At 59.7% G+C, this 22,820-nt stretch overlaps 3 protein-coding genes across 8 annotated transcripts; 2 read left to right on the forward strand and 1 right to left on the reverse strand.

The window, feature by feature from the left end:
• Positions 1-738: 738 nt before the first annotated feature.
• Positions 739-1,763, reverse strand: ARL13A (ADP ribosylation factor like GTPase 13A). The gene is made up of 3 exons (XM_065643090.1): positions 1,429-1,763; positions 978-1,083; positions 739-906 (listed from the first exon to the last, which is right to left on the reverse strand). The coding sequence occupies exons 1-3, from the start codon at positions 1,761-1,763 to the stop codon at positions 739-741; spliced, it is 609 nt and encodes a 202-aa protein (XP_065499162.1).
• Positions 1,764-5,612: 3,849 nt separating this feature from the next.
• Positions 5,613-16,220, forward strand: LOC135993633 (XK-related protein 2-like). 5 transcript variants are annotated; one of them, XM_065643636.1, is made up of 5 exons: positions 5,615-5,702; positions 6,931-7,031; positions 11,574-11,929; positions 14,024-14,283; positions 14,897-16,220. In XM_065643636.1, exons 3-5 carry the CDS (start codon positions 11,631-11,633, stop codon positions 15,640-15,642), a joined length of 1,305 nt encoding a protein of 434 aa, XP_065499708.1. In that variant the 5' UTR covers positions 5,615-5,702; positions 6,931-7,031; positions 11,574-11,630; the 3' UTR covers positions 15,643-16,220. The 5 variants fall into 5 exon arrangements, with proteins under 5 accessions (XP_065499706.1, XP_065499708.1, XP_065499709.1 ...); XM_065643637.1 differs by having other exon boundaries at positions 6,931-6,993; XM_065643634.1 differs by lacking the exon at positions 6,931-7,031 and having other exon boundaries at positions 5,613-5,702.
• Positions 5,682-22,271, forward strand: NOX1 (NADPH oxidase 1). Of its 2 annotated transcripts, none has more exons than XM_065643633.1 (13): positions 5,682-5,706; positions 18,387-18,482; positions 18,990-19,100; positions 19,211-19,295; positions 19,373-19,518; positions 19,597-19,778; positions 19,988-20,126; positions 20,224-20,316; positions 20,459-20,694; positions 20,775-20,937; positions 21,061-21,207; positions 21,414-21,538; positions 21,737-22,271. In XM_065643633.1, the coding sequence occupies exons 3-13, from the start codon at positions 19,041-19,043 to the stop codon at positions 21,861-21,863; spliced, it is 1,503 nt and encodes a 500-aa protein (XP_065499705.1). In that variant the 5' UTR covers positions 5,682-5,706; positions 18,387-18,482; positions 18,990-19,040; the 3' UTR covers positions 21,864-22,271. The 2 variants fall into 2 exon arrangements, with proteins under 2 accessions (XP_065499705.1, XP_065499704.1); XM_065643632.1 differs by lacking the exon at positions 5,682-5,706 and adding an exon at positions 16,304-17,383.
• Positions 22,272-22,820: the final 549 nt, after the last annotated feature.

The raw sequence follows: 22,820 nt of genomic DNA on the forward strand, positions 1-22,820 counted from the left end.
ACATCTGGGCATTTGTCACCAAACCAGCTGAGAGGACTGCTGCTGGTGGATCTTCAGTCCTCCGTCACCTCTGTGCATCAATCCCTGCGGAGGTGCTCAGAGATGTGTCTCAGATTCTCGTGACCCCGCTCAGCTGATCTGCAAGCAAAGCTAACAGAAATGGTGGGGACCAGTGGTCCAGCATACCACCACGTTGCTGGGTCCCCAAACCACCCTGTAGGATGTCTCTGGGGGTCCTGGTGCCAGCAGCCCCTTGCAGCCCTGTCTCACCTGGGTGGGGGGTGGCTGTCCCAGTTGTTGCGGGCTCCTCCTGACCGACCTTGTTGGGAGGCAGCAGTCCTCCAGCAGCCCCGGCTCGGCTGTCACCCACTTCTGGTCTGTCCGGCTCCTCGGCTGAGCTTGGCTGCCCCGAGCCTTTCTTGCTCACCTTCACCTTCCTCTTCCTCCTGCCGGGACCCTTCGTGCCCTCCTCCTGGGCAAGGTAAGGGGAATGAGGGAAAGGTGGCAGGACTCCCCTTCCATCCCGTCCCATGCCGGGAGCGCTCACTCACCACGGGGAGGAGGCGGCGGACGGGCCGCAGCGGCCGGATCTCCCCCGTCTTGCCCGCACCGTCTCGGGCATCCTCCCGGGGAGGCGGCGGGTCCCTGGCGAGGCGAGAGCACGGCGAGGGATGAGGGCGAGCCCCGCGGGAGTGGGGTAGAACGGGGCCGGGGACACGCACAGACGGAGCCCCGCACTTACCTGCGTGCGGGCGGGCGGCCGCGGGCTGCCCTGGGGCCGGGCGGCGAAGCGGCGGCGGGCGGCGGTACCGGGGCGGCGGCGGCGGCGCGGAGGAGCCAGCGCAGCCCCTGCAGCGTAGTGCGGGAGGGACCGGCGGAGGGGCCGCGCTTGGCTGCGCAGGGCTCCTGCGGGAGGAGAGGAGGGGTCATCCCCGGCGGGGAGCGGCGAGCGGGGAGCGGGGCAGCCCCGCACTCACGATACGGCAGGGCGAGCGGTTCTCGTTGACCAGGCGCTCCAGGGCCAAGCGCTCGATCAGCTCGCAGGGCAGCAGGGCAGACGCCGAATCTTGCTTGTTGGCCAGCCTGGGGCATGGGGAAAGCAGAGCGCGGCCGTCACCCCGGCTTCTGGACGCCTCGTCTACACGACGGCAAGGGAGGCTGAATGCTTTCTCCCGCTTTGGCAGGGATCAGGCGAAGCACCGCCCTGGCCGGTACCTGGTGCTTAAGCCCCCTTCCCGGCCCCTCCCCAGGGATGCTCCCAGCTCCTGAGCACCGCTGGGGTCCCCGTGTCTCAACAATCCCCAACAGCCCCCTGGGCCCCACATCCCTGCAGGGGCCCGGCCACACCGTCCACAACCCCAGCAATAGGTTCCCACTCCTCCCCTCACCCCAAACCCTACAAGTCACAGCCTGAGAACTTGGCCTTACAGTAGGATGGGCTTCCCAGAGACATCAGGATGGCTCAGGACACGGCTCAGGACCTTGCGGGCCTCTTCCATCCGTGCTAGGTCACTGGAGTCCAAGATGAAGAGGAGCCCATGGGCTGCACTGTAGTGGCTGCGCCAGGCACTGCGGGAACGCTGGCCCCCAGGCAGGTCCACGAGTGTCACCTCGAACCTGTCCACCCGCAGGCGGGTCTGGCTGGGCTGCACTGCCGGCAGTACCTCGCCGGCCAGGGCTGCGTGTGGGGAGAGGGTGCAGAGCTGGCGCAGTGAGCCTGGGAGCACCCGCGCCACATGTACCTCCTCCTCCCCCAGCCACATCCCTGCTCCCACATCTGCCCAGGGCACAACCAGTGTCCTGCACAGTTGCCCCAGCCCAGCAGCTGTATTTCAAGGGTCTTGGTCCTTCAAGGCGCAGGCACTTGGTTGCAAAGAACCATAAAGCTACTGCCTCCAACCAAGACCAGCTCTGGAGCTGTGCTGCTCCTCACCTCTCTCTATGTCCATGATAACAGAGGTTTTCCCCGCATTATCCAGCCCCACAACGAGGAGGGTCACCTTCCTGGGGAGCAACAACAGCAGGTGAGCATCCCAGACAAAGGCTGTGCTCCTTGGGGAGCAGAGACCACTGCAGGCCCCAGGGCGTCCAGGCAAGGGACCCTGTGCATGGTGGCCTGCTTTGGCCAGAAAAGGAGCAGGATGGTGACACAGGCTCTGGCTGAGCTAGGTGCGAGGGCAGGGATGGTCCCCGGTGCCTGGGAGAGGACAAGGACAGGCACAGGTGCCCAGAGCCATCCCAGTACCGTGGGACAGCCACACTGCAGGGCCTTCAACGTGCTTCCTACAGCAAGGATTTCTTTTCAGATCATATAGGATTAAGCAATGATATGCACAGGCCAAAATGGTTGTTCCTTATATGCAAATAGTTAATGATTGCTCCTGGTGTCCTTTTGCGTCAGTGAGCTATGGGTATACATGGCTAGGGAGAGGCAAAAGAGACATTTTACAAGCTTCTGTCTAGACCCAGGAGATTTTTCCTGTTGCTGAACAGTCATATTTGGTCTCCAGCAACGTGCTCCACTGGAGCCATAAACAGAATGTTTTCCCCGTGGTTGACAAATCACAATAGTCAGACGTGGTGGTGTTTTCTTTCTTAAACACACAGACCAGGCTGTGTGGGTGGCGCAGCTCCACCTCCGGCTTTAGGGCAACATGTCCTCACTGGTGGGAGAGGACAATAAACCCTCTCACTATGCACAGTGTCTGCTCGGGCTGGTGCAGTGCCATGCTCAGGGAATTAACTTGGGTCTCCCAACACATGCAAACATTTCAAGTATTTCACTTTGTCCTCCCCAGATTTCTTGGGGAGCTGCCAGCTTTGCACTGGAGGAATACTCCTGGGACTGTTCCCCACATGCACACCCCTGCCCGCCCTGCACCCCTCCCTGCCCGGCTCCTGCCTGCTGGAGGGGCAGCAAGGACACACCTGTGCCTTGCCCCGCGGTTTGGGGCCAGTTCCTGCAATGGGCACCGCTCTCGCAATGTTACTGTGCTGGTGCCATCACTGAAAAATGAGCAACTAAATGTTGTGCCCCGCTGGGAGCCGCGAGGAGCAGGCGTAGGGACCTACCTGATGGGCTCCTGTATGGCCTGCAGCCACGACCAGCAGTTGGAGAAGAGATGGAACATGCTCAGCAGGGATGGCCTCTTTTCGGCACCTACAAAGCGAACATACCGGTGTGTCCTCGTGCTTGGTCCTCCTGCCTGTGCTTTCGCCCCATGTCTGGGAGCATCTCACCCTGGGATGCCCCGTCTCATGGCCCAGCACTGCTGCCTCCAGCCTGGTGCGTACAAACCAAGTCTGGGCACAAACCCCAGCCCTTCAGGGCAATACCCCTGGCTGGACCCTGCCCTGGCAGCCCCTTCTCACATCACGGGAGTCCAGTCAGGCTCTCATCCGCTCGTCCTTGCTGCGCAACCCCTGCTCACATCCCCTTTGCGTAGCAGATGCTTAAATCTAATCTGGATTTATATTGCTTACTCCTCACAGCCTCCTTAATCCTGGCAGGTCAACCCAGGCTGGTGGCCTCTGGGACATGGCATGCCACAGGGCTGCATGGCACAGCACTGCATTACCCACTGCATTACTGGGCAGCCCTGCACCTCCATCACTGGCTTAAATGTCTTGTGGTGGGGACATCACCTGACAGCCCACATGGGGCTTCCAGCTGAATTAGTGTCTCCTCTAACAAACGGCATCCCTGGCTCTTTGCTGCCTAATCCCAGTGTGGATGTTTCTCTGCAGCCCCTGCAAGGAGCAGCCCCTGCATGGTGTGCACAGCTCCACTGCCCACTCAGGGGTTCCCCCTGTGCTAGGCTGGGGGACATCCACTCTCCTTGCTTGTATTTCATACCCCCTGAGGCACCCCCTGAGCAGCAGCAGGTCCTGTGCCACTTGGAATAGAAATAATAGAAATACCAACCAACTCAAGCAGGTGCCTGGCTGGGAGCAGGGAGTTGGTGTGTGCCCTTGGACAGTGGGACAGAGAGCGGAGCCAAAAAAGCCCCAACTCCTTGATCTGCAACCCCGAAGCTCTTATCTTGCTCCTGAGGTTTCCTGCTGCTTTCCCCAGCCAGGGCTGCCCTCCCTGGCATGCTGCTGCTGCTGTGTGCTGACAAGAAGAGGCCGCACAGGGACATCTGAGCTGCAGGAGCTTTGGGTAAGTGGGGTCTGAAGGGAACGAGGCCGTGAGACCATCCAAAAGCCACACTGGGGAGCAAACAGGGATCCCGCTGGGTCACATCAGTCCATGCTAAACCACCCCGCACCAGCAGCATTTCCTCGACCAGCTGAGCCCCAGGATGATGAGCCAAGGATGCTGAGATGCTGCCAGGTGTCCCACAGCTCGGGGATGGCCCCAGCGGTGTGAGCCCTGGCTGGGCACAGCCCCTTGGTCCAGCCCCACACGCTGTCGGGAAGCTCAGCCGCCACCCCTGGGCAGGGAGCTGCCCCAGGGCCGCGCCGTGCGCAGGGAGCCGCATGTGGTTAATGATCAATGGAGGGAGTTTCTGTACTGATATCGCAGCCACATGCGACAATATTTGGGGTGACTGTTCACACCTGTGCAGCTGGCAGTGGGGCAGTGGCTGCATCTCAGCTGCCTCAGCCTGGCCTGGGGACAGAGGGAGCCCTGTCCCCAGCCTAATGGCTTTTCCCGGCTGCCCCCATGCCCGTGCAGGCAGCCTGCTGGCACCAGCGGCAGTGCCAGGTTTGCAAGCAGCACGGGCAAGCCTTTTGCAGAATTAGCTGTATCAGGGCCAAAATCATTTGCTGGAAGTGTCAGCACCTGCCGCTGTGCCTCAGGGTGGCACTGTCAGTGGCCAGCCAGGCAGGGGACAGGTAAAGGCACGACCACAGGTGCTATAAATAGGGAAGTGCCATGTGGCAGCCCTGGAAGTAGCAGCACGGCCTCCCCAAGGGGCAGCAAAAGCTGGTCTCCCTCTGGCACCGATGAATTTGCAGAAGTCTCTGAGCACTTGAGGCCCTGCTGCTTTTAACAAAGTGTCCGAAATCCCCTGCCAAACCAGTGCCAGGGACCAGGAAACCCCCGGGAGCCTAAGGCAGCTCCAAATCCCCCTCCTGATGCACACACACAGGGCTCAATGGCCAGGAAACCCTCAAAATCCACACCAAATCTGGTGAAACCCACACGCACCTCTGGAGGGGCAGCAGGAGGGCCAAGCTGGGATCGATGGGTGCTTTGGCCACCTGGGCTCAGGTTACAGGTGGGCAGCTGGCCCTTTGCCCACCCCGCTGGCCAGCCGGGGTGCAGCTGGAACCCCCCCTGCCAGCACCATGGGGACCCCCCCGGGTAGTGCCAGCGGGGACCCGCTGCAGCCGTCCGGGTTTCCTTGGTGACTGTTGCCAGGTGAGAAACTCTAAGGCAGAATTTATTATCTTGGTGGATTACTGGAGATGTTCCTTGCCGGAGCTGACACTGGACCGTGCCCCGGCACCATGCTGGGCTGGACTCTCTAGTGGTGCCAGTGCCAGCAGGAGCCCCTGAGGGAGGGCTGTGCTGGGGCACTGGGGCTGCTCAGCCCCTGGCATCGCTCCCTGGAAGGCAGCACGTGTTTTGGGGCTATTTCTGCCCGCTGGAGTGTTGCAGGAGAGGGAAGGAGGCGAAACCACAGGGACCGTGGAGAAGTGCAGATGGACGCGGGCTGGCACGCTGCCCTGCCTTGGCTTCCCTAGACCCCGTGAGTACGTGCCCGACCTGGCATCAGGCACACCGGGACTCTCGCCTGGGACCCCCAGGGTGAGGAGCAGAGCGGGGGGGACAGCAGTGGCAGGGCTGGGGAGCTTGCACATGCGGAACGCCGGATTGCAAGAGAAAGCAGTGGGCAGCACAAAGCTATAGGAGCTGCCTATAGCATTTCCTGAGAGCCTTGAGCTGGGGTGGCACCAAAACCGAGGTGATGGCAAGGACCAAAAAGTCACAGGGGAAATATTTACAAGCAAGCTGTCCTGCTTTCTCAGGGTCGCATCATCCCTGCCCAAAAAAGCATCCATGGCAGAGTAAGGACATGTACAGGCTTTGGGGAGGGACTCATCTTTCTATTTAATGCGTTGGACAATGGCAACAGCACACCGAGGCAGTAGATATGCAAATAGCCGCATCATCCATTTAAATCCCAGCCTGGCTCTAGTGGCTAATGATAACCCCGAATCATACCAGCTCCTAAATCCCAAGAGCTAATTACAGGCAAACGCCCCGCGGTCAGGCTGGAAATGCAAGATAATTACGGCCTGTGACATGGAGACCTGTTGGTGGTGAACTGGGACACTGGGGATGTTTGCTGACAGTCTGGCACAGTGGTGGGGAGCATGGAGGGTTTGCACCCCAGTCTCTGCACCGGCACAAAGTGCCGGTGTGGTGGCCAGGGTGCAAACAGTCCGCGCTCCTCGCTGCCACACCAGCAACCATTTTGCAAGCTATTTTGGGCAAGGGAGGTTGTTTTTCTGGAGCCCTCTTTGCTCCTGCACTGCTGATACCAGCAGCTGATTGCTTTTCACCTAATTTCTAGCTGGGTGTTTCTCAGTGAAAGCACACAGGAATTCCCAGGGCAAGCTTGTATTTTAATGCAAGCTCCTCTGCCAGGGTTTGCTCTGCTCCCTGCTGCATAGGGAAGCTGCCACCTTGCTCGTGTGCCATATGTGAAACTTGATGACGCTCCTGCGATGGCTACAAGCTCTCCCTGGGCTCCTACGGTGGTTTTGCTGAAAGCGTTTCAGTGCTCCCGCTGCTTTCCTGCAGTGAACCATGGAGGAAAGGAGAGTGTAAACCACCCTTCCTGCCTGCCAGGATGCCCAAGCGTGGAGCCTGGCTGGGTTAGCCCTGCTGCCAGGGCTGTATACTCTTACAGCAGGTGAAACTGGGGGAATCAGTTAATTAAAAGTCATTTTAACCCTTCTTGCCTGGTTTAGTGTTACAGCATCACCCGCTTCCTGAGCTGGGACCGTAGCCAAAGAAGCATGACTTCTAAACACGTAATTATCACAAAGACCTGTAAACACACTTGAAGAAGGTAACTCCATTTTCCTGTTAAAAAATTGGAGAGGCAGCAGTGGCATGTCCTGTGCTGGAGGAGCACCCCATGCCGGTGGAGCACCCCGGCCCTGGCAGCACCGAGCCCAGTGGTGGGCTCAGCACAGCCTCCAGCCTGCACTGAGGTTCAGGGGGATGAGGTTCTCAGGGCAGACACAGGTTTTTCTCCCAGCAGGATAAGGGAGTGAAGCTGGACGAGGAAACAGAGCAGCAAAAGCAGTGGCATGATGAAGCAAATGGAAAAAAAAGTTCCCCAACCAGAAACTATTCCACAGACTGCTGGGGCAGGAAAAAATACAGCTGTGTTATTGAGAAAGTTATGCAAAATCCAAACAGTTTAGGCTGTGAAAACCAGTCATTTGCAAAGCTATTTCCAAACTAAGTAAAAAGTTCCCGTCTCACAGATTCCTGGGATCCCCCCAGCCTTGCTGGTCAGGGCCACGTGGCTGTGCTGAGGGGACACAACCTTGTCCCCCCTTCACTGCATATTGAACTGGGGAACATTTTGTGATTTTCACTTCATCCAACACACAGGATCTTTGGGGGATCAACATGTCCCTACCATCACTCCACGCAGCACCAGCCGAATATTTAATTCTCAGCACAAAGCATGTTGCTGGGGGGTCTTCAGATCCAAAAGGGCAGCCGGTGGGGGGGAGCATGGCCATCCCCACACCCCGAGCAGCTGCCTCCACCTCTGTGTGTGCAGGGCTATATTTGGGAAGCCAGCAGGGTGCTCTTGGCATGTCCCAGCAAGGGCTCTGGGAGCGATGTTTGCTCCGGGTCCTAGTGCAGTGTTAGTGCCCCGGGACAGGAGAGCAGAGATTGCAGGACCCTGCTGCAGCTCTCCCCACCTGGGCTCTTTAAGGGCTCTGGCAAGGAGCTCCCTTGCCATTTCCAAATGGCTTTTCTCTTCTCCTTTTACAGAAGCTGAGCCATCAGGCAGGCATGTGTAAAGCAGACATGGCTATTTTCAGAGTGAGAGCCGGTGAAGGAGCCGGTTCTCACCCCACGTACAGCCCAGGTTCTCACACACAAATGCCCTCACTCATTTTCAGGCATGAGAGGGGCTGGAAAAACTACACAGCAAATCCTGCATTTCCCATGGTGGGCAGCCACCACTGTGTTAAAAATGTGTTGTGTGAACACTGGGATTAAAAAAATAATGAAGACTAGGATTAAGAAAATAATGAAGCTGGGATGCTCTCCAGGACATGGCAGGCATTTGTGGGAACAAGAGAACTGGCGTCTGCATGTGGTGCCAGGACTGAGGTCAGCAACTTGGGCATCCCCGGACAGGGGGAGCCTCCTGAGTGCTGGTGTCTGCAGCAAGGCAGGGACAGGGACTCGGGCGGCTCCGTGCCACCCTTGTGCAGGAAAAAAAAAGTGTTTTCTCCTTCCTTCTGCCTTTGTCTCCTATTCCAGCTCCTGACAGTGAGGTCTGCAAAACACCTGTGCTGCTGTAACAGAAATAACCTGTAACCCACCTAAACTCCACTACTTTCCTAGGTGGTCCTAGAGACGCCAGCATTGTCCCCCTCTGTTTGGCACCTTGGATTATATCCCAATGGGCATTTCCATGGCAGTTTTGCATTGCATCGGAGGTCATTTCACCCTGTGCGGAACCTGGTGCCTCCTGGCTTGCTACAGCTCTGGGTCAGCCGGTGGCTGTGTGATGGTGGTGTCACAGGGTGTCTGCGCAGCTCAAGCCATGCTGGGTTTGCAGGCAGAGGCGCAGGCACAGGGAGTGGTGGAGGCAGCAGGGGCAGGATCTCCAACTGATGCTATCTGTGACACAGATCGTTTTTATGGTCTGCTGTTTACAGCGCTGAGCTTTGGACAGGTAGGGTCAGGCTTCAGGAGTGACTCACATTGTGAACCAGAAACCAGCCCGCTGCCTCTCCGAGCCTGGATCGGAAAATGGGATAATAACTGGTGTGAGGCTTCATCCCCTCAGTCCTCTGACGGCTGCTGGGGCTCTCAAATGCAGGACTGGAATTCTTGACTGCTTACATAATTAGTCTTAAATATTTCATCATGAGACAGAGGAAGATGAAATTAAAAATACGATGAGTTGGAGCCCAGGCATTGCTCAGCCAAGGGCTTGGTAACCTGCCAGACTCCTGGGGGATGCTTTTAATTTGGATAAATGGAAGTTGCATAAATGGTATAACCTGCACATTGTTCTTGCTGTTAATACAGAGGTGTGGGCACAGCTGGCAGTGCCATACAATGTGCTGTCACCAACTGAGCGCCCAGCCAGGCTGCATGCTGGGGCCAGCACAGTCATTGCCCGTGCACAGCTCCCATCCGGGTGTCTGCAGGAGCCACCCACCTCCTTCACTTGGATGCTGTTCCCTTCACCCTTTGCCCTGCTAGGGGTTTTTTTTGGAGAGGCTGTTTTCCAAAAACAGCTTGAAAATATGTAACTGTCATACCAGAGCTGAGCAGTCACATGTAGGTCTCCTGTCCCTGCCAGTCAGGCCAGTCCCTGTGAGTTCATGGTGTCTGTGGTTTCCCAAAGCAGCTGTTCAGCATTGGAAGGAAAAGTGCTGAGCAGCTGCAGAGACTAGGATTGCTTCTGTGTGGGAGCTGCTGTCGGGGGAGACGTGACCTCCAGGGTCTCAGGCGGTTTTATTCCCAGCTCTGCCGCTGATAAGCCTGCTAGCCTTGGTAACATTTCCAGCCTGATAAAACGGGGAAAAGTGGTGTTTGAGGGCATTTCATGCTTTTGGCTTGTGCGGTGCCAGGCAAGCAATGGACACAGCGTCCCTGCCATTAGCATGGGTACCTCCTTGCAAGCTGCCCTGGCTGCCAAGGGATGAACACCAAGAGCCTTTTAAAAGTTACCTAATCTTCCCAGTCTGTCTAAACCAAGGAAAACTGGCCGACCTCAAACAGTCCTTGCCTTGTCCCATCTCTCCCAGCCAGCCAGCGTGTGCCCAGGCTGGACTGAGTAATCTGGCAGGCAGCACACGTTCAGGTGGGACAGCTCGTGTGCATCGCCGTGCAGGCAGCTGCCTGTGCTCACACCACTGCTCGTGGGGGAAAGGCAGGGCTGGTGCTGGGGACCACCGCATATGCTGGTCAGAGCAGGGACCCCCATGGCCACTAATGCGGGGAGCAGCCCAGCCAGCCTTTTGTTCCCACTGCCGTACTGATGACCAAGGTGTGGAGCTGAGCTGGCCTCCCAGGACTGGATCACGAATGGGACAGACAGGAGGGGACCTGGGGCTGAGCAGTGGGCTCACTGATGGAAGGTCTGGCTCCAACGGTGGGTCCATATATGCCATCACCTTGAAAGTGGGTTCTTGAAGGCAACGGGAAAAGCACCATGTTGCTCAGCAGTAAGCCAAGGTGGTCTTCACCACCTCCTACCTGGGAGCAGGAGCATCCAGGATGCAGGAGCTACATCTTGCCTGTAACGTCCTACCCAAATTTTGAGGCCAGCCCTGCAGACACACACCAGCTGTCCACCACATGCAAAGGGGTATCCCTGCCATGGCTGGGCTTGCAAGATACCAAAATGCTCCCTGCCTCCTATATGCTGCCCCAAAAAGTGCGGGGCCATGGGGTGGTGGGTGTCCTGGCCCAGCCCCAGACATCCTTCCCCATGGCTGGAGCTCACGGTTGGTCCCCAGACCTGAGGGGGCAGTGGGTGCCAGCAGCACTCTGGCAGATGGCTGGTAAAACTCACAGGCCTGGCTGCAGGCAGGGCTGGCATCCACATTGGTATCCTCTTCTGCCCCATGGTGAGACCCCGCTGTCCCTGGGGATGTCTGACACTCTTCCCTCGGGGAGACACCCCCATGTTGCTGCACCTGGGGGTGCTGGTAGCTGCCAGGGCCCAGTTGGACCAGGACTTGGCAGGAGAGGTTCTAGGGAGAAGCCCAGAGGCTCAGGGGACACACAAGGTGTAGCATGTGGGCTGGTAGGGCTATGGCTGGGGGAGTGGAGAGTCCCAGGGTGGGAGCTGCAGGGGGTTCCTGGGCTGGCAGAGGGTCCTGGAGTGGGGGTCCTGGCCATGTTGGGGGTGTCCTGAGTCATGCAGTTCCCAGCAGAGACAGGCAGTCCTAGCATAGAGGATCCTGGGCAAAGATGGGGGTCTTGGGGCAGGGATGCAGGTGAGAGTGTCCTAGAGCAGGAGGCTCCACACCTGGTGGGGACCTGGGCACAGCAGCAGGGTGGTCCTGGGGCAGAGAGTTGGTGGGCACGGCAGGGCTGCCTGGCCAGGGGACCCGGGCTCGGGGCCTGGTGGGGTGTCCTGCCCCCGTACCTGTCGGGGTGGGCCCAGAGCGCTGCCGATGTGGCCCCCCACTGCCCCGCCGGGATCGGCACGGCTCGGCTTGGCACGGATTGGCACGGCTTGGCTTGGCACGGCACGGCTCGGGACGGCTTGGCACGGCACAGCACGGCTCGGCAGGGCCGGGCCAGGCGGCCCGTCGGGGCTCCGTGCGGCGGGGGCGCCCCGCCCCACCGCGCCCCGCCCCGCCCCGCAGCGCGGCTCTTCTCTCCGCTGCAGCCCGGGATGGCGCCGCGGCGGGGCTGAGCGGCCGGGCCGGGCCGGGCCGGGGCCGGGATGGACGGCCCGAGCGGGGGCTGCCCGCCCGCCGCCAGCGCCGCCCCGTCGCGGGCGAAGTTGCCGCTCGCCATCGTCTTCTCGACGGCGCTTTTCTGCGGGGAGGGCGCGGCGGCCGCCGTTCTCTGCCTCTCTTACGGCCACTCCGACGACCGCTTCTGGCTGGCGCTCACCATCTTCTTCGTGCTCTGTCCCTCCGTCCTGGTGCAGCTCACCCTCATCTTCGTGCACCGCGACCTCAGCCGTGACCGCCCCCTCGTCCTGTTCATGCACCTGCTCCAGCTCGGGCCCATCATCAGGTGAGCGCGGCAGGGGACGCGGGGGACCCCGGCAGGGATGCAGGGACCGGGCAGGGTGGGTGCTCCGGGCATTGGCTGTCAGCAGAAATCTGTCCGTGCAGCAAACCCCGGCGTTCCCAGAGCTGCTCCTGCCGGGTCCCTGGCCCCCTCCTCCCTGGGGGCACTGCTCCTCCCGGCCCAGGGCGTCTTCTGCTCAGCCACCCCTCCCCAGCGGTGCCGCGGTCCTGCGGGGGGTGCTGCCTGCTCTGCTGCCTGCCGGCCCCCCGCTCTGGGCAGGACTCGGCTCTCCCAGCCTGTTGCATCTCAGCTGCTAAAAAGGTTCTTCACACTGTCACTTTCTGCAGCCAGCGTCTCCCTCTGCCTTTGGGTTTTGCCATCGTCTTGCTTAGGCTGGGACCACAGATGCAAATCCCGTCTGGAGTGCTTGAGGGCGAATAGCAACAGGGGTTCTGTCCCCTGGAAAAGGTACCCAGGCCTGGGACAGGGAAGGGTTATGGGACATGGAAGAGAGAAGTTGGGTGCCAGAGTGGGGCTGGCATGGGAGCTGGGGAGCTGCTGGACCCCGCCAAGGAGATGAGGGTGAGGGAGTGGATGTTGCACAAGCTGGAGAGATGCTGCTGATCTCTCACTCCTCGGGAATGCTGTGGTGCCTCCCCAGGCTGCCGTCACCCCGGCCATCCCGCTCGGCAAGAGTGCACGGGAGCGCAGCTGTTGGCACAGTGGAGCCACCATCTCTGCGGGGCCCCTTCCCCGAGGCCGAGCCAGTAGCCACGCTTTGGGATGCACCGTACCCACAGAGCTGCAAAAACACCGCGGCCTGTGCCGTGCTTCCTCCATCACCGGAAACAAGCCGGGTGCCGGGGACGTCCTTGTCACCATGGTTGATCTTCAGAGGTGGCTGGGAAGCCTCACCCTGGTGCCACCAGCCGTTAGAAGGGCTGCGGGTTCACGTCAGTCTGTGCTGGCCCACAGTGGTGTAGAAGCTGTCACCACACGGACCACAGCCATCTGAGACTGTTACAACGGTGTTTGGCTGCTTCAAAGAGCCAGCAAGAGCCGGTCGGGAGGCTGCTTCAGTCGGCTCCTCAGGCTGGAGACAGAGCCCAGCCTGCTGAGAAGGTCTGGCAGGGCACTGGGAGCTTGCAGGGACTGCCCTTGAAACCAGGCGTTTTTGGATGAAACTGTTTTCCCGTTAGAGTTTGCAACGAGCCACGAGCACTGGCCTGATCTGGCAAGAGAATTTATCCAAAAACCTCATTCCACTTGGGCCTGAAACAGAGTGTTCTGCTGTCCTAATGAACACTCATAAATAATTACATCCTGTTGGTCCCAGAGTCAGTTTGTTCCCAGGCAGGAGCCAAGCCTGTCGGATGGGTCCTCCTCTGCTGATCGCCTCTGGCCCACTCAGCCCCCCTGCATGGCTGTGTGCGGAGGGGCTGGGGGTCCCACTGGCCTTACAGCGGGGAACAGCGTGGGAGAAACTCGCCTCCCTCCCCTCCACGTAAGGGTGCCCCGTGGCGAGGGTGCTGCGGAAGCGCCGTCTTATCTGCCCATGTCACACTTGGCTTCACCCTGTGCTCCCCTTCCTGCTGTCCCCACCAAGAAGGAAGCCTGGAAGACTTCTGCTCAAGAGGAGAGATCAAAGACAACATCAGAAAGTTTCTCTTGCCTCTGCTTAGAGGAAGAGATGCCTTTTGTGCCAGTGGGGAAAACAGCCCGAGGGTGATTAACCCCTTCCTGCAGCTCTAGCTCCCACCATAGCTCAATTTCCACACCCTGGGTGCTGCACCTCTTGCAGCAGTTGTTGCACCCCTTGCTGGGACAGTTGTTGTCCCCCTGCCCCACACACTTCACCCTGAGCGCTGGGTCAGAGGAGCGGCCGCCAGGCATCCCCATGGTCCTGGTGTGACCTCACATCCTCACATCCCAGGGGCTGCCCGCAGTGCTGCTGAACAGTTGCCCAAGGCAGTTGGGCTGTGCCTGGGAAAGAGCAGGGCCCAGCTGGCACCAGGAGAGGAGCAGCTGGAAGTGCCAGAAGTGGGGCCGGGGGGCAGCAGGGAGGCTGGTGGGGTGACAGCTGCCACGTCCCCACAGGTGCATGGAGGCTCTGGTGGTGTACTGCTGGTCGGGGAAGGAGGAGGAGCCCTATGTCACCATCACCCGCAAGCGGCGGCTGCGGAAAGGCTACGAGGTGGAGATGGAGCAGGAGGTGGGACACTCGGTGCGCCGGCTGGCCACGCACCGCAACGCCTTCAAGCGCATGGCGGTCATCCAGGCCTTCCTGGGCTCCACCCCGCAGCTCACCCTCCAGCTCTACATCAGCATTCTGGAGAAGTACGTCCCCGTCACCCGAGGTAAGGGTGCCGGACACGTGGGTTCCCCTGGGCTTCTCTTTTTCTCCATCACAGTTTTCCTGGCTGTGCTGAATGCAAGCAGCCGCCGGCGTTCCCTACAAATGACCGTGGCTTTGCAGCCCTGGATGAGAGTGGTTCTTGACATGCTCTTGGAGCGAATGGTGGGCTACGCTGGTGCAGCTCTTGGTCCGCGTGAGGGCAGAGGGATGCTCACAACACAGACTGTGCCCTGCTCACCCTTGAGCCCTTTCTTGCCCAGGGCAGCGGGGTTAGTAGGGAGTAAGCACAGGAACAGCCCCAGTTTGGCAAAGGCTTCTGGTTTATTGGTGTAGGGGGTAAATCTGGGAACAGAGCCTCCTGCTGTCTGCAACCCTTCCACAGCCACCCCATCGTGGGGTCTGTCACCGCCAGCCGTGAGTTGTCCCAGCATTGCTCACACTGAGCCTCCTGCTGCAAGTCCCGGTGCTTGGCACCCTGCATTTCATAACCAGGGTTGGCACCCCATGCTTTATACTTGTGTTGGTACCCCATGCTTTGCACCCAGGACAGAGGAGAGGCTGGATACAGCCTGGTCCCAGATGCTGCTTGACTCCTCTGCCTTCTCTTTCTGTAGCCGTCCTCATGGGCATCTGCCTGGTGTCAGTCACCTATGGAGCGCTGGTCTGCAACATCCTGGCCATCCAGGTCAAGTACGATGACTACAAGGTCCAGCTGCGGCCGCTGGCCTTCCTCTGCATCGTGCTGTGGCGCAGCCTGGAAATCTCCACGCGCGTTGCTGTCCTCGTACTCTTCAGCACCGTCTTCAAGCACTGGATCATCCCCATCGCCCTGGCCAACCTGCTGGTGGTCTTCTTCTTGCCTTGGGTGCAGTTCTGGCGGAGCGGCACCCGCTTGCCCGACAACATCGAGAAGAACTTCAGCCGGGTGGGCACTGTGGTGGTGCTCTGCGCCTTCACCCTCCTCTATGCCAGCATCAACATGTTCTGCTGGTCGGCCGTGCAGCTCAAGTTGGCTGACCGGGACCTCATTGACAAGTCACAGAACTGGGGCCGCCTGGCCGTGTACTATGTAGCGCGGCTGGCAGAGAACACGGCCCTCGTCATCCTCTGGTACTTCTTCAAGACGGACGTCTACGAGAACATCTGCACCCCACTGCTGGTGGTGCAGCTGCTCCTCGGCTACTGCCTGGCCATCTACTTCATGCTGCTCTTCTTCCAGTACCTGCACCCTTGCCGTCAGCTCTTCCGGCACAATGTCGCTGACTTTCTGCACTGCGTCTGCTGCCGGCGCCAAACGCTGGGGACCCCTCTGCCCCTTGAGGCACCCCACGAGCCTGGTGTGAGGCACAGCATTGTCTGAGGCATGGCCAGCTCCCAGTTCCTCCAGCCAGTGATGGGTGCAGGGATGGGCAGCACTGGCAGCTGGAGGGGGCTCGTGGCACAATCATCATAGAATAATAGAATGTCCTCGATTGGAAGGGACCCACAAGGATCATCGAGTCCAACTCCTGTCCCTGCATGGGACAACTGCAAAATTCACACCATGTGTCTGAGGACATTGTCCAATCGCTTCTTGAATCGCTTCTTGTCAGGCTTGGGGCCGTGACACCTCCCTGGGGAGCCTGTTCCAGTGCTCCAGCACCCTCTGGGTGAAGCTGTGCCAGAGGCGGGCGCTCCCTGGCCCTGCAGTGGCAGCAGATCCAAGTGTGTCCCCACGGTGGCAGGGGGACAGGAGCGTGCCTGCCTGCCCAGAACGTGGGCAGGGACATGAGGGGCTTACCGGGTGCCCAAACCACCCACCACTGCATGCCGGCTGCCTTGCGGGGCACAGCCCCTGGGTGCCCAGACACCCTCACCCACCCACTACGGTACATATGGTGACCTCGAGGTCACGGGTGCTCGTGGGACTGTTTAAAACAGTAAAGAAACTTTGCTGTGGCTGCGCATCTGGGTGGTGGCGGGTGGCTGGTGACTCACGCGGAGGGTGGGGACTGTCCCGCTGGGGCTGACATGGGTGCGCACACCTGCTCCCCATGTAGCCCTGGAACTCCTGGGTGCCCAGCCGGGGCTGTGCCAGCGGGAAGTGGGGATGGGGGAGCCCCGCAATTGAGCTGATAAGGTGCAGGAGCATGGCGGGACGGGGGCCGGCTTCATCCTGCGCCTCCGCCAGCATGGCTGTGGGCCAGGAGGAACCCGTCACACCAGCAAGGAGCAATCCTGCCCAACCTGTTTCTCCAGGCAGGAGGCCCCGGCACAGGCTGCAGTTCCCAGAAGGAGCGGTGGGTGTCACAGTGCCAAGGAAGGGTGACTGGCACAGTGATGGTGATGCTGATGGAACCCGGGAGTCCTCCCCCCAAACCAGGAGTGTGACCTCCTCTCCAGAAACCATTTGGGGGTCAGCTCAGTTTGAAGGGTTCTGGATGCCAGGCTGAGGGTGCTGAGCACCAAGGGTTGCACACGGAGGTGCAGCATCGCCGGTGCTCAGGCACTGGGTGCTCAGTCCCAATTCGCCCTTCCTGGGGTGGATCTCTGGGCTGGATGCTGGCACCAGCACAGTGCCATGCCTGCAGGATGCTTCTCCCTTGGCAGTTTTCCTGTCAAACCAGGGGAGTGGAGGCTGGCAAGAGATGCTAGCAGGGGCACATCTGCCGAGCCAGGCACAGGACAGACTCTCTGCAACTTTCTCCCACCAGAAAGCTCCTACTTTAAAAAAAAGCCCATTTTTGTCCCTGAATTTTACAAAAAAAACCCCTAGAGGAGCAGCCCGATACCCTGCAGTGCCTGGCCATGGGGCAACGTGGGACTCCTCAGCAGGGGCCGTGCCCAACCAGTGCAGGGGGCTGGTTTCGGGGCTGGCCGACGGGGTCAGCCCTGCCTTCCTGGAAGGTGGCCTTTGAAACCAGCCGGTATTTCCTCAAAGGCTTCTCAGGGGAAAGTCCCCACAGTGCCGTTCCCACAGCTGGGGCTGCCTCACCGCTCGCCACCTCCATAAAACCGTGGGCAGGCAGCGGCAGGCAGCAGCAGACAGCGGCGGGCAGGCACGAGGACATCGCACCATGGGCAACTGGCTGGTCAACCACTGGTTCTCGGCCGCCGTCCTCGTGAGTGTGTGGGGCTGGGGGGGTTCCTCTGCCAGGAGGGGCTGGGGTGATGCAGGGGCTTACGGGAGGCACAGTCTGGGCATGGTCCCGGGGGGCTTGTCGGGTAAATGGGGGCTGATTTGCTGTCCTGGGGCTGGGCTGTGGAGGAGACAAGCAGCCCCTCTGCTCAGCCAACCTGCAAAGCTCCGGTGCCCAGGAGGGATGGGGTTCAGAAAAACTTAAGTCTTAAGGAAAACACAGCTCAGATGAAATGGGGGGGTCCCACTGCAAAACCGAAAAATACCACTGCTTTGCCTGGGGGTCTCCCATGTGCCTGTTCTCCCCCTGTGGGAGCAGGAGGCTCCCAGGAGATCCTGTGCCAGGGTGAGGAGCCTGGACCATAGCAATGGTTTGCTGGTGCCATGCTGCAGCATCACTGGTGTAATGGGGCTTGTCTGGCCGGCACCGCGCCAGCTGCGTGAGGAGCTGCAAATCCACAGAAAACCAGGGGTTTGCAGAAAGTTGGGTTATTTTAATGTTTCAAACCACTTTAAAAAAAAAAAAAAAAGCAGCAAAGCACAGTGGTTTTGAGAGCTCTGCAAAAAAATCCATGGCTGTGAGAAGGGCCAGTTTAGGTGCAGCAAGGTTAGGTGGGAGACAGCAGTGCAATGGGGCTGGATGAGCCAGTTCCCTGCAAAATTTCCTCCTCCCAGAATCTTCCCTGCTCAGCCCTGACCACCCTCTGGCTCTGCCCTCCGGCCATGCAGGTGTTGCTTGCACCTGCCTTTCCTCCTTCCTCGTGGGCGGGTGATGCACAGAGATGTGGGTGACCAGACAGTTATTTTGCAAGACTCTCACACCTCTCCCCGCCTTTGGCCCCATGTCCCAGCCCCATGCATGTTGCCCCAGCTCATAAGGAAGCAGGAGGGGTTGCACTGTCCTGCTGCACACACATCTGAGTGCTGGGGGGCGAGGTGGGGTCATGGACTGGAGTGCCTCACAAGGCCATGGCTTTCTACCACAGGCAGCCTGGCTGGGCATCAACATCTTCCTCTTCGTGTACTACTTTCTGTACTTTGACCAGGATGATCAGTACTTCTACACCAGGGCCATCCTCGGGGTAAGGTGCTCCCCTGAGGTGCCCTGCCTGCCCGACCACGCATGGCCCTCAGAGCCCTTCTGCAGTGGGGTGGGGGCTGCAGGACCCCATGTCCCTTCCTTGTCCTGCCCTCTTCCAGCCCACCATCACCACATCACAGTTCCCAGCCTGGCCCCCATCTTGATCCCTGTCCTGTCCCAGCCCAGCATCACCCCATCCCAGCCCAACATCACTCCCTCCCAGTCCTCCACCTCCCCTAGCTCAGCATCACCCCCTTCCAGTCCCCAGACTAGCATCACTCCTTCCCAGTTTCCCTCCTCTCCTGGTTCAGCATCACCCCCTCCCAGTATCACTCCCTCCCAGCACCCACTTCAGCATCCCTGAAGTCCCAGCTCAGTGTCACTTGGCCCCATCCTGTCCCAGTCCCAGCACAGCACCATGCTGGGCGGAGCCGTGGTGGGGAAGCGTGGCCGCAGGCAGACATACCCCATCGGCAGCATGGGACAGTGGTGGTCGCTCTCTCCCCAGTCCGCCTTGGCATGGGCACGAGCATCAGCCAAGTGCCTCAACTTCAACAGCATGCTGATCCTGCTGCCCGTCTGCCGCAACCTCCTCTCCTTCCTCCGTGGGACCTGCTCGGTGAGTCCCCCACAGTGACATGGTCAACATGGCCATCCCTGTCCCCATACCCATCCCTGTCCCCATACCCATCCCTGTCCCCATCCTGATGCCACCACCTCTCCCCACAGTGCTGCCGGAGAACACTGCGGAAGCAGCTGGATCACAACCTCACCTTCCACAAGCTGGTGGCCTACATGCTGGCCCTGTTCACAGGTATCACACCGCACCAGGTTGGGACACGGTGGGGACTGGGAGGCAGGCAAGTGGGTGACTGCCTGTCCCCTGGCCAGCCGTGCACACCATTGCCCACCTCTTCAACCTGGAGCGCTACAACCAGAGCCAGCAAGCCACCGACCGCAGCCTCCCCGCCGTCCTCTCCAAGATGCACCTGCAGGGCAGCAACAAGTGGCTGAACCCCATTCACTCCAACCAGACGGTGAGCACCAGCCCTGGCATCCAGCCCCCTGCCACTGCTTGTCCCCTGCCTCACTAACCCATCCTGCCACCCCTGCAGACTGTGGAATATGTGGCCTTCACCACCATCCCGGGGCTGACAGGGGTCATCATCACTTTGGCACTCATCCTCATGGTCACGTCCTCCACCGAGTTCATCCGCAGGAACTACTTCGAGGTCTTCTGGTACACACACCACCTCTTTGTCATCTACTTCATCGGCCTTGTCATCCACGGTGTCGCGTAAGGCTCCCTGAAATCAGGACAGCAATGGTCACGGGCCCCCCATGCTGTAGCTCCGCCTGTCCTGGGGGAGCGGTGCAGCCCCAGTGGGGGTCCAGTGGGGCTGTGGGCTTCCCATTACTGGGGCTAGCCAGCCCCACACAGCACAGCTCAGCCCTGGCCGCGGCAGCAGGAGCCGGCGCCCCAGCTCACCCCTTGTGTTCCCACAGAGGGCTGGTGCGTGGGCAGACGGAAGAGAGCATGGAGGAGGTGCATCCCCACCGCTGCGCCCGCTATCTCACGCAGAAGGAGGAGAACTGCTGGCACAACTGCTGCAAAGAGCCTGAGTTCGGGAGCATCCCCGCTGAGGTAGGGCAGCAGTGGGATGGCCACAGCAGCGACAAGCCCTTCCCTTGCCCTTGGGATGCTCCAGCCCTGGCTTCCTCCAACCCTTTGCTTCCCACAGTCCTGGAAGTGGGTTCTGGCGCCTGTCATCCTCTACATCTTCGAGCGGCTCCTCCGGGTCTGGCGTGCACGGCAGAAGGTGATTGTCACCAAGGTGGGTCCCACAGTAGCCCGTGCCTGCTGCCAGCTCCTTCCCTTGCAGCCACCTCCTTGCTGGGGTGGCCATAGGGAGGTGGGCAGGGGACCCTGCCAAAGTCCCTTGCCCAGGGACGCTGAGCCCCATCCCTGCCCCACAGGTGGTCATGCACCCTGCCCGCGTGCTGGAGCTGCAGATGCAGAAGAAAGGCTTCCGCATGGAGGTGGGGCAGTACATCTTTGTCAACTGCCCTGCCATCTCCTTGCTGGAGTGGCACCCCTTCACCCTCACCTCAGCGCCCGAGGAGGACTTCTTCTCCATCCACATCCGGGCGGCCGGTGACTGGACAGAGAGTCTCATTGACACCTTCCAGCAGCAGAATCCAAAGATGCCCAGGTAGGCTGGGAAACACCCAAATGGACCATCCTGGGGATTTGGGGAGGCCATACCTCTTACCCACGCCGTTCCTCGACCAGGATCGAGGTGGATGGCCCCTTCGGCACGGCCAGCGAAGACGTGTTCCAGTACGAGGTGGCCATGCTGGTAGGAGCAGGCATCGGTGTCACCCCCTTCGCCTCCATCCTGAAGTCCATCTGGTACAAGTTCCAGCAGGATGACCAGACTCTCAAGACCAAGAAGGTATGGAGTGCCCCACGGGACCAGCCATGGGTTTCTTCATGGTGCGCTTCCCAGTCTTGGATATCACACCCTTCCACTCCTGCTCTGCTCCACGTTGAGCAATCCCTCTCCCCTGCATCCCAGATCTACTTCTACTGGCTGTGCCGGGACACGGGAGCCTTTGCCTGGTTCAATGACCTGCTCGCTTCGCTGGAGCAGAAGATGGCTGAGTCAGGCAAAGCGGACTTTCTCACCTACCGGCTCTTCCTCACTGGCTGGAACACCAGCATTGTGAGTTGACCACGGGCAGGCATGACTGCAAGAGGGGACACTGGGTGGCCAAGGCGGGCAGGAGAGGCAGGGCAAGCACATCAATGGCTTGTACAAAGTCCAGGAACGATGTCTGGTGGGCATCAGCAATGGATGCTCCATGGTGAGGGACTGGAGGTGGGCTCACAGGTGGTGGTCAGGGTCCTCAGCATACCTCCTCTGCCCAGGCCAACAACGTGGCGCTCCGCTTCGACACCCCTACAGACACAGTGACGGGCCTCAGGCACAAAACCATCTTTGGGCGGCCCATGTGGAACAGCGAATTTGCAGCGGTGGCTGCAGCCCACCCCAGGTGAGAGCTGGGCAGGGGGTTGAGGGTGTCAGAGCTGGGAGAAACCCCCTCCTTCTCAGGACACAGCACCAGGCTGGGCACCGCTGCCTTTGAGAGGGGTGTGCTCATCCCCTGCAGATTGCAGAGGCCCCCAAAAGTTCTTAAATGACTTTTCCCTGAGCCACCCACCTGGTGCTGATGGCCACGTGCTGTCCGCAGGTCGGTGGTCGGTGTGTTCCTCTGCGGGCCAGGGGCCTTGGCAAAGAGCCTGCAGAAGTCTTGCCACCAGCACTCCAGCCTGGACCCCAGGAAGGTCCAATTCTACTTCAACAAGGAGAACTTTTAAGCGGGAAGCCAGGCTGGGCAGAGCATGGCCAAGGATAAGCATCTGCTGAAGAGTGCGTGCACTGAAGCCAGGCAAGACATGGCAAGGTTCTCCTTCTCCATGAGAAACTCCAGGTTCAAATACTGCTGCCTTCTTCACCTGGTCTACAAGGGGTCCTCACAGGGGGAGCAGGCCTGTATCATGAAAAAAGCGGAGCGAGGTGCTGCGATTCTGCTGCTGGAGCAGTGGGAAGCGGGGGAGTGCCCAGCGGGCTGGGCAGAAGCATGGGACAGGGATGGGGACAGGACAGGGACATTCTGAGAAGGCATTGGGGGCCAAACATGCCCCTCCAGGTTTAACCAGTCCTTTGTGTAAAAGGGTAAATTAAACTTGCTTTCCTTTGCAATAAAAGTCACCAGTGACTCAGCACATGCAGGCACGAAGGAGCCCACTCTTTGCCCCTTGGTGGGGCTGCAGTAAGAAATGTGGCTCCTAGCAAAGCCCCTGGGTGCCCGTTAAGGTGTCCCCACTCCACAGGGGCTCGCTGCCACTCCCCAGAGCCAGCCAGCATCCCCTGCCAGGCACACACTGGTGCACAGGCCAAATTCAAATGCAGCTAGGGCAAAGGTAACAAATTCTGCTCAAGTATATGCAGAGAAGAGGGGAAAACCACCCACTCCAAGCAGGACGGTAAGTGATACAGCAATTGGATACGGAGCCCTTCCCACCCGGTCAGCAGGGACAGAAAGCCGAGCTCCCTGTCCTGCCTGTCCCTTACACTCCTGTGAACAGCTGCGAGCAGCACGACACATAAAATCCCATGAGTAGATCTTGCCCTAGTGCTGGGGAGAAGGGAGGAAGGTGAGTGAAACAAGCCTGGAGCTGGGCCAGACTGTTCCCAGAACCCAACAGTCCCACTCTGGCCTCCACAAGAGACCAAACAAGGCAGCTGGAGAGATGGCTTTACTCAAACCCTTC

This window comes from Caloenas nicobarica, chromosome 12 (assembly GCF_036013445.1).
Source record: "Caloenas nicobarica isolate bCalNic1 chromosome 12, bCalNic1.hap1, whole genome shotgun sequence".
In the NCBI taxonomy this organism is placed as follows: domain Eukaryota; kingdom Metazoa; phylum Chordata; class Aves; order Columbiformes; family Columbidae; genus Caloenas; species Caloenas nicobarica.

What these genes read in the sequence shown, in the direction of transcription:
- ARL13A (XM_065643090.1), bottom strand. Translation starts at nt 1,763, where the DNA reads ATGTGGCTGGGGGAGGAGGAGGTACATGTGGCGCGGGTGCTCCCAGGC. An exon ending in TCTGGGAAGCCCATCCTACT is followed by an intron (nt 1,084 to 1,428) that starts GTAAGGCCAAGT and finishes CCCATGCCCCAG; the next exon opens with GCTGGCCAACAAGCAAGATT. An exon ending in ACCGCTCGCCCTGCCGTATC is followed by an intron (nt 907 to 977) that starts GTGAGTGCGGGG and finishes CTCCTCCCGCAG; the next exon opens with GAGCCCTGCGCAGCCAAGCG.
- LOC135993633 (XM_065643634.1), top strand. Translation starts at nt 11,631, where the DNA reads ATGGACGGCCCGAGCGGGGGCTGCCCGCCCGCCGCCAGCGCCGCCCCG. An exon ending in CAGCTCGGGCCCATCATCAG is followed by an intron (nt 11,930 to 14,023) that starts GTGAGCGCGGCA and finishes ACGTCCCCACAG; the next exon opens with GTGCATGGAGGCTCTGGTGG. An exon ending in GTACGTCCCCGTCACCCGAG is followed by an intron (nt 14,284 to 14,896) that starts GTAAGGGTGCCG and finishes CTCTTTCTGTAG; the next exon opens with CCGTCCTCATGGGCATCTGC.
- NOX1 (XM_065643632.1), top strand. Translation starts at nt 17,339, where the DNA reads ATGGGCAACTGGCTGGTCAACCACTGGTTCTCGGCCGCCGTCCTC. An exon ending in GGTTCTCGGCCGCCGTCCTC is followed by an intron (nt 17,384 to 18,386) that starts GTGAGTGTGTGG and finishes TTTCTACCACAG; the next exon opens with GCAGCCTGGCTGGGCATCAA. An exon ending in ACACCAGGGCCATCCTCGGG is followed by an intron (nt 18,483 to 18,989) that starts GTAAGGTGCTCC and finishes CTCTCTCCCCAG; the next exon opens with TCCGCCTTGGCATGGGCACG.